Genomic DNA, 13,263 nt, shown 5'->3' on the forward strand with positions numbered 1-13,263 from the left:
GAAAACGCTCAGCATCCCACCTGGAGCCCTCGCTGACCGTGGGACTTGGGGAGCATCACTTCATTTTTCTGAGCCCCCGCCCTCTGAGGCTCATTAAGTAAGAAATTAGCGAACGCTTATGTGGGGCTCATTAGGTACCAGGCACTGTTCTGAGCCCTTTGTGCATATGAACTCACTGAGTCCTCCTACGAGCCCTTCGAGAAGGTTTTATGTTATCCCATTTTATACGTGAGGAAACCGAGGCATGTGAGATGAAGTAACTTGCTCGGGGTGGCACAGCTAGTAGTGGAGCAGGGCTTGAACCCAGAGAGGCTGGTGGCAGTGTCCATACCCTTCACCATCACGGAAACATCTGGACTGTCTCACTCCGCCTGCGGGGAGTTCAGACTGGCCAGGGGGGCCAACATCAACTAAACTGAAATCATCGAGGGCTCGCGGGGAGTGAGAAGCGTGGAGAGAGATGGGTTCAGCTCTGCCACGTCTCTTAGTTGGGTCTGCTCCCAACTGTAAAACAGGCCCCTTGTCCAGGCGTTGAGAGAACGAATGTGTGTGTGTTTGTGCTGGCAAAGTTCTCGGCACACGGCAGGGGATCCCAGCAGGGCGAGGGGCACGTACCTTGCTGATGTCAGGGGACCTGGACCGACCACCGTCGGCATCGCTGAAGGCCTTGGTGACAGCAAACTGGATGGCCAGACCAGTCATGGTGCCGGTGGACAGCGGCTGGATGCGGCGCACGGCCTGCAGCAGGGCGGCCTTGGAGCCATGGGCTCGCAGAGGGAACTCCTGCTTCACCGAGCTGGCATAGTTGACCACGCCCACCCGGGTGGCATTGGGCCCCACATTGAGCGACTCGATGACCTGGCTCAGGAACACCTTCACCTTCTCAAACTCCACCGGCCGCACGCTGCGTGAGCTGTCGACAACGAACACCAGGTCCGTGGGCCGGGTCCGGCAGAGATGCCCTGGGAGGGGCCGGGGGGAGGAGGGGGAAGAAGGCCGAGGCAAGGGCAGAGGTCAGGAGATGAGGTCAGGAGACAGGGCCAAGACACTCGAAGCAAAGGAGCAGAGGATCAGGAGCTACTTAGATCCCGAAGAGGCCTCAGGAGAGTAGACTGAACCTGACCAGGCAGGCTGGGCCCTTTTGCCAGCAGGTAGGCATTCAGCAAGCAACTGGCCAGAGGCCCCACAGCTCAGCCCCTGGTAAAGAAAGCCTCAAATCCTGGCCTTGGTAACTCACGTCACCTCTCTGAGCCTGTCTTCTCGTCTGTACAATGAGCCGATAATCCCTTCCTTGCAGGATCTTTTGAGGATGAGCAAAAATGCACACACGGTGCCAGCACGGGCCTGGGCACCCAGCGGGTGCTCATGGGGCAGCGAAGGCAATGATGGCCTTTAAAACCCACTTCTCAAGTTTCAGTCTAGAATGACTCATAAACAAGGGGCAGCTGTGTCTCCCAACCGGGCAGGAGGGCACGGAGGGTGGGCCCTCCCGGGCGGGCACAGCCTTGAGGGCTAACACCGTGCCCATCAACATGGCCTCTTTCATCCGAGCATCAAAGCAAATCACCAAAGTGGACACGGTTTCCCTCAGCCCAGCGGCCTGCTGGCTGGTGTCCAAGAGCCAGGGAAAAGGGCAGGAATTCCTACTGGCCACCTTGGCAGCGTGACCAGGTGGGCCCCCATGACACACACCCCCCAAGGCAGGATGTCTTTCCAGTCACCCTGGGATGCAGCACCATGTGCAGGTAGGTGCGTGGGGGACGGAGTGAGGCAGACCAGCATTCAGATCCCAGCTCAGCCACTCGGTGGCTCTGGACCGGGCATCGCACCCTTAGGAGCTTCAGTTTTCCATCTGTCCAGTGGGGAAGAAAGGCTTACCGCTTGATGTTATCACTGGCCTGGCCCTGCAGCCAGCCAGGTGCAGTACAGAGGCCCTTCCCTCTCCATCGCACACTCAATCAAACCGAGCAGAGCTGCTTCCAAGCGAGGATGCAGGAAGCATCGGGAAGAGGAGGGTTTGCTGGGCTCTCCCAGCTCCCAGCCACAGTGCCCTAGACGCCGGCATCAGAGTTACTCAAGGGACCTTAGACTACCTTCCAGCCACTCCCTGGTTCTCACTAGCTAAGGCTGCAGATAGCTAAACTGAGGCCCAGAGAGGGAGGAGGAATTAGCCACACCATAGAGAAGGGGATCAGGAGCCAGGAGGCTCTGGGGCTCTCTTACTGTGTGGTCTTAGGTCCTCCCCTCTCCAGCCTCAGTTTCCCCATCTGTACGGGAAAAGTCGAGCATTCTAGGATTCAGCGGCCAAGGCTGAAACTCCGGGAGTGGTACAGCATGCGAGAGCCCGATCCGGGAGGTGCTGGAAGGGTTGGTAAAGGGGAATGAAGTCTCAGCCCCATAGGGCTGTGTTTGTCTCAGAACCGTGAGTGCAGCCCTGGCTCGGCCTGGAGGCAGCTCCAGACGTCAGCAGCTCTCTGCGTAGCTTGTCCTCAGTGACCTAAGAGACAGCAGTCTCTGCAGCATGCGCGATTTCCGAGGGCAGCCTGGGGGCGGAGATACCCCAGGGAAGGCTCTGGGGCTCCAGAGAGAGGCCCACTCATGTCCTCCGACAAAATAGACCGGGGGTCACTCCTGCCCTGGCCCTTATGAATGTAACCATCTCTGTTTGCCCCTGGGCCAGCTTGCTGGCCACCCTGCCTCCCTGCCCCTCTCCCCATCCTGAATCCCATTTAACTTCTGCCCATCTCAGTGCTCAGACCCCAGGCTGTTGCTCCGGGGCCACTTTTCCAGCGTCCCCACCTCACACAGGTCCCCTCACCTCTGGACTGGGGGGCGAGGCCAAGCGTGCGTGGGGCCAGGAGGAGCAGCAGCAAACCGCAGAGCACGAGGCCAGTGCCAGAGATGACCCTCATGGTCCTGGCAGCACGGGCAGCAGCCAGCACAGTTGTGGGGGCCAGTGGGGGCCCGGTCTTATCAACCTTGCTGCCCAGCCTCCCAGCCAGGCGGCCCCCTACTGACGTGGGGCATCCTGCCCCTGCCCCTAGCCCCCTTGGGGGGGCGGGGCCCGGGCTGAATAGAAGTGTGTGTGCCCAGAGAGGGAGAGAGCCGCCTGGCCTGGGCTCAAGAGGCCCCTCCAACCACAAGGGCTCCTTTGCCTGCAGAAGCGACCGGCGCTGCAGCCGGAATTCAGGAAATCTCAGGTGGGTGGAGGGTGGCTCCTCCAGGGGCTGGAGCCTGCACTGACCCGAAGCTGCCACTGCAAGCTCAGGGAAGCCTGAGTCCAATGGCCTCACGCCCCAGTCCTGCCTGGCACCCTCAGCCCACACCCGAATTCTTCCCTCACCTGCAATTCTGACCCCAATTTCCTCGCCGAACACACTTCCCTTCTTCAGTCTCCACTGTCCCCTGCCTCTCCACGGAAGCCCGTCTCTCCAGCTGCACCTGGATGCCCGGATTTCTCCTCCAGCCCTTTGCACACACGGGGCCGTCTGCCCAGAATGCCTTTTCTCCCACTCACTCTGCCTAACAGAATCTTTCAAGATCATAATGGGAGTAACGCATACACTAGTATCTGGTAGATGCGAGGCAGTGGAGAAGATGGTTCAGAGCACAGACTTGGAGCCAGATTGGCTGGGTTTGCTATAAACTACCTGCGTGACCGTTTTCAGGGTGCTTCACCTCTCTCTGCCTCCAATTCCTCATCTGGAAACTGGGGATGCTAACAGTGCTGCCTCCTGGGGTCGATCAGAGGAGCAGAGTTACATGAACTGTCTCATTTCATTCTCTTGACAACCTTGTCAGGCAGCTACTGTTATTTTCCCCATTTCCCAGATGAGGAACTGAAGAACAGAGGTGAAATAATTTGTCTAAAGCCACACAGCTAAGAGGTGTCATTGCCAGGATACGGCCCTAGGCTGCTGTTCTCAGCCACCCTGCTTGTTTGGATGTAGCTTGGTGGCAATGCCTTCTCCATGCCCACCTCTCCCCCACTCCCCTGGGCTAGCCTCCCACCTCCCTGAGCTTCTGTGCATTGTCTGTCCCACCCATGAGCAGATAAGAGTCTGGCTGATTGATCTCTGCATCTAGCCCAGCCCAGGGTCTGCACAGAGGAGGCAAGAATAAAGGAGCATAACCAGGAATGTTCCTACTGTTGCATCTAGGTCCGGTAGTTGATGAGATAAAGCAAAAGGAGCAGGCTTGACCACCCAAGAGACCCAGATTCAAATCCACTTCTGCTGCAGACTGGCTGTGTGACCTGGAGCTGGTGACTTAACCTCTCTGAGCCTCAGTTTGTTATCATGCAATAGCAATGGTGTTACTTGGCCTGCCCACCTCACTGGAACCATGTGAAGAAGCAATGAGGGGACAGAAGTAGAGATGAGGGTCAAAGAATTATCATCTTCCCAGGGGATAGAGTCGTTAACACTCAAGACCTGCGCACTTCACTCTATGTAAATTATACCTTAATAAAAGAAAATGTACACACAATTTTTTGAAAAAATGATTGCCCGGCACAGCTGACCAACATTCTCATAATCTTCATTGATAATTGCAGTCGCATTTTATCACCGTATCTCTTATGTTCTCCCAACAAACCTGTGATGCCAACAGATCCAAATATATTAGCCCATTTGTCAGATGGGAAACGGAGACCCGGAGTGATTGCCCGAAGCCATGCAGCCAGTTCAGAGGCAGAGCCAAGCCTGGAACTTGGGTCTCCTTCCCCTTTGCCCCAGCTTTAGTGAACAAGCAAGTGAATAGCATTTCCTCTGACATCCCCTATTGAAGTTTAATTTATTCATATAGTTCATAGCCCTCCCCAATTCCAAAAGCCAGGAGGCTGTAGGTTTCTTTTCTCTCTACAACTTGTAAGTCTAATTCTCTTCTCTAGAGACACTGCAGGCATAATGACTGTGGTACACATCACTTCCCCAAACTGTTATAAATGTGTTACCTGCCCCCGCCTCCCCCCCCCACCCCACCCACCCCGCCCAGAGGGTGTCAGCTCAGTCTGAGCAGGGGTCTTGCCTGTCTCAGCCACCACTGCATCTCCAGGACCCAGCATAGTGCCTGGAACAGAGTGTTTGATGAGCAAATAAAGATACAAATTGAAAGAAAGAACTATTATTGGCAAAGAGTCAGACGGGAGCATCTGCACGGTGGCTGAGGCAGAGTGCTCTTCCTGCGGCCCTGCTGAAGGCGGACGAGGAGAACGTGAGCCGAAGTCCCCTCGCCCACCACCCCCTCTCCCCAGTGGACAGGGCTGTGTCCAGAGCTCAGGGTACAAAGCTGTGTTGGCCAGGGCAGCCGCCGAGCCCATGAACTAGCTCTTTCAGCTCTGGCTCTGAATGGCAGTTCTATGGGCTCCTCACAGGGACACAGGCACCTTCTCTGTGTCACTTCTCTGCTCATTAGTGGAGCCACAGAAATATGCTACAGGTAAGTGTTCAGGAACAGAGATGGATTCCTCCCAAAAGGGGCAGCTTTAACGTTTCACGGCGAGAGCAAGGGCTTACGGGAGGGGGGACCTGGAAGTTGAGCATATATATTGAGGAAAGAAAATAAATATTTGTGTTTTTAAGGTGTGAAACATTTTTCCCCAGGAATCAAAAGTGAGAACAGTATGTCCGGTATTGACCAGAGAAAAAAATGCGTGGAGGGGCCTTCCTGGAGGCGGCTCACAGACAGCAGCCATGAAGGGTTCCTGCTGTTCTCGCTCCTTGTTTTCACACACCTCAGGTTTCCAGAAACTTAAAGCCTTCAGTGTTTTATGGAAGAGAGACCGTTTGTGATAAAGCGAGAGGCCCCCAGGCAGCAGGTGGCTCCGTGGAAAGCACACAGGACTCCCCCTCCCGACCCCCGGGCTCACTTCTTTTCCTAAACGGCAAACCTGGTTATCTGGAGCTCTCCCGATGAGCGAGGGAACTGGTCTGGAGCAGCGAGCCCCCCTTGGTCCTTGGCCTATCATCATTGCAATTTGGCCGGATCCACAAATGCCTTTATTGATATTTATTTTTTCATCTTTCTCTTTAAATCCACTTACTTTTTGAAAAAAATGTTCCTCCTCCTGAGAAATAATAGCCATGAAATCGCTGATTTGAGGTAGTTTATGTATTTATTCCAGTACGCCTTCCAATAAATTTGCAACAAATTAAATTCAATTTTTCCATCCACTTAGCACCAAAAATTATCTTGTGTTCTGCCCGTGGCAGGCATGCCAGCCTTTGAGGAACCCTGTGAAGTGAAAACAAACTTTGGAATCAGACCGAGCTGGGCTCGATTCTGTGTTGTGTCACCTGCTATCTGTGTTGACGTCAGAGGAAGCCCTTCGCCGTTCTGCTCTTTGGTTTCATATCTGTAAGTTGGGATCTCAACGCCAGTGTCACAGGGTGGGCGAGAACGAAACGTAAGGGGTGCTGTGTCGACGTTGTTTTCACCAGGCCTCCTGCGTTAGTCAGGCTAGAACAGGCTGAACTGCAGTAACGAACAAGCCCCTGTGTCACAGTGGCTGACACGGGCTGTGTTTCTCTCGCGCGACAAGGGCTGGTGCTGGACAGGCGCCTCCCCGCACTGGTCATCTCAAGCTGACCTCCATCTTGTCATGCTGCTGCGTCCCGGCCTTCATCTCCAGCCACGTGGACGTGAGAGAGACAGCAACTGTCTCTCTTAACGGCCTCAGACAAGGAGTGTACATCGCCTGACTCTGCCTGGAAGCCCAGGGGTGGGACGTGGGTAGTTCGTGAGCAATGACCCTCTCTCTGGTTGGTCATCCTTGGAAAAAGCTTCTGTTGGCCCTATATCGCTCTCAATGAAAATACAGACTTACCTGGGTGTTGAAGGCGCTTCGCAAGCTGTTTCTTGCCACCTTTTTTCGGGCCGCTGCCAGCCTCTCTCCCTCTCTTCTCTGCCACAGAATGAGTCACTCCCTCCTCAGTCTTCTTATAGCACATTTTTTCCCCTTAATTGCGGCAGATTCCGTTTCAGATTCTACTTACTGGTTTTAGTGACACTCGCCCCAGGGTGCCATGAGAGCCTCGAAGACGGCACAGAGTCTGTGCTCAATAAACGGTGACTCATTTTGTTTGGGGCAGGGAAGAGACACAACACCTCAAATCTCAGGCTCTGAAGGAAATTCAAAGGTTATCTAGACAGTCTATCTGGCCTGCCGCCCATGACACTCTCCTGGAGACGTTGTTAAACATATGGAGTCCGCCTATGCCGGATGCCCTCTTGGGGCCAGGGGGTCAGGCCACAGCCCTGGGGGCAGCTGTTAGAGCTTCCTGTGGCGAAGGGCTCCCCCTGTCAGTCACACTGCGGAGGGAATGAACATGTGGATCCGGGTTTAGGTTTTGGGCTGGGAACCGTAGTGAACCTATTTGATGCCCTGCCCCAAGGCACTTCTAGTTCATTACCACTTCGGTGGTTGTTCCCATCAGACTGACAGTGAGCAAGGCAGCCTGGGTATTTCACATCCCCAGGGGATGGGCGATGCAGATAAATACCCCAGCTTTCCCCTGCTGGACAATTCTGAGATGTGCTCTTCACAGTCCCTTAGAGGATCCCCAACAGGAGTGATCCCCAATTGCCCACAGAGGTGAACTGTTTATTAATGCAGTTTTTATTGGCTTTTATCCCTTCCCTGCCCCAATGACCCCCTCACTTTATTTCCTGGGACCACCTCCCAAATAAACTACCAGTACCCAAGTCTTTGTCTCAGGATTTGTTTTTGGGAGAACTTAAAAGAAGCTAAGGCAAAGCTTTATCAAGTGTGAGAATCTAAGATGAGGCCATGTCTGGGGTTCTCCTGTGGGTGGGGGAGAACAGCCCTGACAGGTGGGGCAGGTGAAGGCAAGGAAGGGAAGTACTCATGCAGAACCCGGGGGCCGGCTGGAATCTGTGGGGCTCTGGGCAGAATCTTTATCTAGTTGCATTTGTAAGTTATTCTGTTTTATACTTCCTTCAGTTACCCCCAAACTATTGATAAATTTGGTTAAGGTTTTTCAAAAGAAAAATGAAAATTTTTCCCATTCCAGACCCAGCCAATCTGTATGTCTAAGCTCTCCAGGTGGTCCTGATATAACTAAACCACCCATCTCATCCAACCTCCTGTATAAAACATAAATTCTCCCTCTGTCTCCGGAAAGCTGCTGTGCAGGCTGTGGTGGGACATCTCTTGGACGGGGAGCTTGCTATCTCCCAAAGTATTCCACGCAGCTCTGAGAGTGAGCAGGTCTGCCGGTGTTTCATATTCTGAAGATCATGGTCATGCCCTGACTGAGCTGATTCTTCCCTAAAATCATTGGTGCCAGCTCCCAATGATATTTTAATTTGTCTCTTTCCCTCTTAAAGATTTGGGCTCTGAAGTTAATGTAACCCTTCAGCCAGCAGAACAGAATATATTTTCTCCCACGTCTTCCAAAGTACCTAACCTCTATTCATGCTGCCTGAAATTCCCACTGTTTTCCCCTTAGCCTCACAACAGAGCCTCCGGAGACTTGAGAAGAGTACATGAAGATGTGTGAACAGTGGTCAGCTTGCCTGTTTCATCCTTCAGATTCAAAACTCTGAATCGACACTGACCAAGACCTTAGACATTCAGGAATGTTGCTACTGCTGCCCCTTTGAAGTTTAAGGAGGGGAAAAATAAAACTTCCTCCGAATTGGGAAGAGGTGGTACATTTATTTTCTATTACTGTGTAACAAGTTACCACAAATTTAGCAGCTTAAAACAGCACAAATGTGTTACTTCATAGTTTCTGTGGGTCAGAAGTCTGGGCACAACTAAACTAGGCTCTCTGTTCAGTGCCTCACAGGCTAAAATCAAGATGCTGGCTGGGCTGTGTTCTGTTCCCGAGCTCAGGATGCTCTTTTAAGCTCACAGAATTTAGTCCCCCACCCCTGTCCCCATCCTCTTGCTGGCTGTTAACCAAGGGCCACTCACAACTCCTAGAAGCCACCCACACAGTTCCTTGTCATGTGGTCCCCTCCAAGTTTCTCTCATGCTTCAGATCTCTCCCATGCCAAGTCTCCCTCTTCAGGAAAAGCCCAGGCCCTTTTGAGGGATCGCCTGATGAGGTCAGGCTCACCCAGGATCATCTCCCTTTCTTAAAGTCAACTGTGCCATGTAACAGAACCTAATCACAAGAGTGACTATCCTGTCGGAGTCACAGGTTCCGCCTAAACTCAAGAGGAGAGAACTCTACAAGGTCTTAGTCATTGGAGGACGTCTTAGAACTCTGCCTGCTTCGAGTGGTATACATGGGCATCGAACAAGGGAGGGAGGGAGGGAGGAGGAGGGCAGGAGATTGACAAGGAAATACAGCATTTTTCAGTTTGGGAGATGTTGCTTCGGGGTCAGTACGGGAAGGACGAAGTGCTAACGTACCCAAACTACAGCCCACTGATTACTCTCCTAGCTCAGTCTCTAGGCCCCTCCCACTGGGTCACCTTCAGCAATGAAGAGTAGTGGAGAAAGTGCCCTGTAGAGTTTGGTGACCTGGGAGCAAGGACTGGCCCTGTTCTGACCCACGGAGTGACTACGGGCAGCCGAGGATTGTTACAGCCTTCCAAAGACTGTCCAACCCCAGGAACACTTAAATCTTCCCTCCCTGCACTCCGACATGCCTGACGTCGTCTCCCCAGGTTGGAGAGCTGAGAAGGTGCACAGGGCCATCCCTGGCATGTTCCTTGTTCCTTCCATTGTCCCACCTGAAGTGTTTTAGAATAAATGTCTTGGTTGTTCTCAAAGCCCTCTGACAGGAATTCAGCTCCACTGACATATGAAATTCCAGCAACTCGGCCCTGTCAAGGTCAAGGCTGAACGTATTTTCACTATTGTAAATTGTGATTTATCAGAGGTGAGGCTCCCAGACCGGTGTCACCCGCTAACATGCGGTCGCATCTCCAGGCCTTTGCCCAGGCTGTCTCCCTGCCTGGATTGTCCCCCCAGCAGGTGGAATGGAGAAAACTGCAAGGTCAGTGTCCTGCTCAACAGCTTGGGCCCCTGAGGTGGCAGCAAAACTGCTTAGCGCTCTGTGTATTTAGGGCTGTGGCTCCCTTGTGCTGGCTGCTCTTTGCCAAGCCCACTGCCTGTCAGAATGCTCTTGGTGGCTAATTAGACAGGCTTCCTCCTCCTGGAGTCCCAGGAGAGAGAATGGAGTGTGAGCACTGGCTCCCAGAGAGCCCATCCAGGCAGGTGGTGGGCAGGGGCCTGTGGCCACAGAGACCCACAGAAGCTGCTTCTTATACTCAGCAGAGGCTCTGATGCCACCCAGAAACCTCAGTGGGCCCAAGGGTGGGTCCTCTCCAACTTTCTTTAACCTAGGAACTGCTTTCCTTGACACTTAAAACCATTTCATTGAAAACTGGAGACATTCCCAGGGCATCTAATTAGACATGAATCTCTGGTCTCCCCAAAAGTCAGCAGAGACTCCACAAAGTAGAGAACCTGCCGATAAGCACAAAGCAAGGGTTCTTCATCTGCCAAGTGGGTTAACTCGCCCCACCGCCCAGGCTGTTGCAGTGTTGCTGGGCTGCCCATCCTGTACGGCAGGGGTCCCCAAACCCTGGGCTGTGGATCTGTGCCGGTCTGCGGCCTGTTAGGAACTGGGCCACAGAGCAGGTGGAGGAGCAAACAAAACTTCATCTGTATTTGCAGCCGCTCCCCAGTGCTAGCATCACCACCTCAGCTCCACCTCAGATCATCAGGCATTAGATTCTCATAGGAGCACCAGTCCCTGGGGCCAAAAAGGTTGGGGACTGCTGCTGTACAACGTCCCTTCAGGGCCACAGCCCCTGTGTATGAGGTCTCTCATGTGGCTCATCACACCTCACATGTGCTGTCTTGGTCTCAATTCCCTGCAAGCAGTCGGGCAGGCTGGAAGCCAGAGGCTGGACAGGGCAAGGAGGCCTGTGCTTTCATCCGAGGGCACACCAGCATTGTGTCCAGCTGATGGACCTCCATGAACTGTGGAGACATCCCACCCACGTGCCCACAGGTAAAATTTACTTCCCCACCTCTCTCCTTCCTTACTCTCCTGAGCTCCAGATCTATAAACCCAGCTGCTTCCTAAGCACCTTCACGTGCCCCCGCAAGGTAGCTCAAATTCAAACAAAACTCAACCTATCTTCTTTTGTCCCCTGGCCTGTGTCCCTAGCTCAGAGCCGGACACTATCATCCTAAATGCTCTCCAAACCTGGACACCAGCCTTGATCCTCCCTCCCCCTGACTACAGTATCCAGCTCCTGCAAGTCCTGCTTCCCAAATGCCCTATGAATCTACCCAGACCCATGGCCACTTCCTGTTTCCTGTCCCCAGCATTCTTCCCTTGAGCCACCTCCCTATCAGCTTCCTGTCTGGGCCCTACACCCACAACGGACCCTCGTCTTCCATCACAAGCTCTTGAGCCAGGCCTGTCCTCAGTGCCAGGCATACAACTATGATTGTGCCTCGGTCCCACGTTCAAGGGACTAAAATGAAGCCACCACTCTGCTCACCTTTGAAGTGGATGAGGCGGGGCAGGAAGAACCAGAGGGACAAGCTCAGGCTTTAGTCAAACCCCAGCTCTTCCCCTCGATCAGTCATGACCTTGGGCAAGTGGCTTGCCCATCCTGGGCCTCAGAAATAATCATTGCACAGCACCTGCCACATGGGGCCAGTGGGAGAGTCAGGGAGATGACAGATTGAAGAGTCCATTCAATTACGGGGACCATTACTGCTACCATCACAGCCTTGAGAAACTGGGGTGCTCCTGCTCAGCAGATTTTGCAGACTCTCCTTCCCTCCAAGGGACAGCCTGTCCGGGTGGCCTCACCTGCTCAGTTTGCACTCGGCCCCCTCTTTCCTGGGGCTGGCTCTTTGCAGGGCTCTAGCTCAAACAGGCCCTCTCAGTGGGTCCAAACCCGGCCCTGTCAAAGGACCGCTGTGTGAGCCTCAAACAGGGCATTGAGAGGGCTGCAGTGAGGGCTGCCCAGCCGATCGTGGGCTGGCTTGGTTTGGCTGGTCCACGAGACTTCCCCAAACCCAGCTATTTCCTGTTCCTCCGGCTGGCCCCCTCCAAGCCTCCTGGCCACAGGGCACAATCCTGCTATACATCTCAGCCTATTCCTTGGCTCCAGGCCAGAGTTGGGGGTGGGAGCGTCATCTCAGCTGGTCCTCGGGACACACAGCACGGCCCCTTGGTGTCCTCTTGATGAGGATACAAGGCTGGAGGCAAATCCAATCCCCTCCTCCCATAATTTCTGCTCCCAATCCCCATTTGTTGGGGGCTTCTGTGGGTCCTCTTCATATGGATCAAGAATTCACACAGCTGGCTCCCCAGCCCCGCTTAACAGCCTCCACTTGAAGTAGAAAAAAAAGGCACTTGATCTAATCTTTTTCTGCTGTGTAGCCTCAGGAAAGTCACTCGATGTCTCTGGGCCTCGCTGCCCTCACGTGTGAATGGGAGCTCACACTCCACCTCTGTTAGAGCCTTGCTTTATCAGTTGCTTAGGGATCTGAAGAGCAGATGAAATCCACAAAGGAATCTACTATCCCCAAATAAAGCTGACAAGCCACAAGGTTGAAAACACCTCTCGAATTCGTCCGCTTCTCTGCTTCTCCACAGGGCGACTTCACCAGCCTTCTTATGTGTGTCTGCACTTGGTCTCTTCCTTCCTAAATCCCAAACCCAAACTTGACCCTGTAGCTCCCTTGCCCAAAACCTTTCAAAGACTCCCCTTGTCCCAGGATAAGTCCACGCTCCTGGTGTAGTGACCTCACCTTTAGAAACAATAGGTTAAGGATAAGACATGGTACGTGCTAACCGCCATGTCTCACTTCTAGTTAGTTATCTGCTAAAAATTTATTAACTAGAGGGATTTACTGGCCGGATCACTGCCTATAGGTACAAAATATTTTAACAATGATGCTTTCTGCTTCTGTACCCCTGCTTGCTTACCCACCTCTTAGTTATCAGTTAATGAATGGAGGAGATATAGTCTTTTGTGTAAAGATTAAGGATGTGGGGAATGGGATCGAGGGCTTAAAACCTTTGTGCCCCTGCGTCTCAGGGCTGCTCCTTTGCAAGGACAGCCGCCGGCTAATAAACTGTCTCTTGGATTAGAGCACTCGAGTTGGGCCTGGTTATTTCGGTCACAACACTGGGTGCAGCATTCAAGGCTCTGTGCGGTCTCTTTTGGTATCAGTGATGGAGCCCAACTCAAACTGCCTGACTTCACTCTCAGGCAGGACCACAGCAGCTCAGCCAGGAGACAGAAGGTAAG

The 13,263-nt window shown here is 53.3% G+C and overlaps 1 protein-coding gene across 1 annotated transcript in view; it reads right to left on the reverse strand.

The window, feature by feature from the left end:
* Positions 1-2,940, reverse strand: part of MATN1 (matrilin 1, cartilage matrix protein) — a 9,951-nt gene extending 7,011 nt beyond the window's left edge. The window contains exons 1-2 of the mRNA XM_011357790.2: positions 2,819-2,940; positions 616-962 (exon numbers count right to left, since the gene is read on the reverse strand). Of these exons, the coding sequence (XP_011356092.1) occupies positions 616-962; positions 2,819-2,912 (441 nt within the window). The 5' untranslated portion in view covers positions 2,913-2,940. The remainder of the gene's footprint in view (positions 1-615; positions 963-2,818) is intronic.
* Positions 2,941-13,263: the final 10,323 nt, after the last annotated feature.

Source organism: Pteropus vampyrus, unplaced genomic scaffold (genome assembly GCF_000151845.1).
Source record: "Pteropus vampyrus isolate Shadow unplaced genomic scaffold, Pvam_2.0 Scaffold36, whole genome shotgun sequence".
NCBI lineage: Eukaryota > Metazoa > Chordata > Mammalia > Chiroptera > Pteropodidae > Pteropus > Pteropus vampyrus.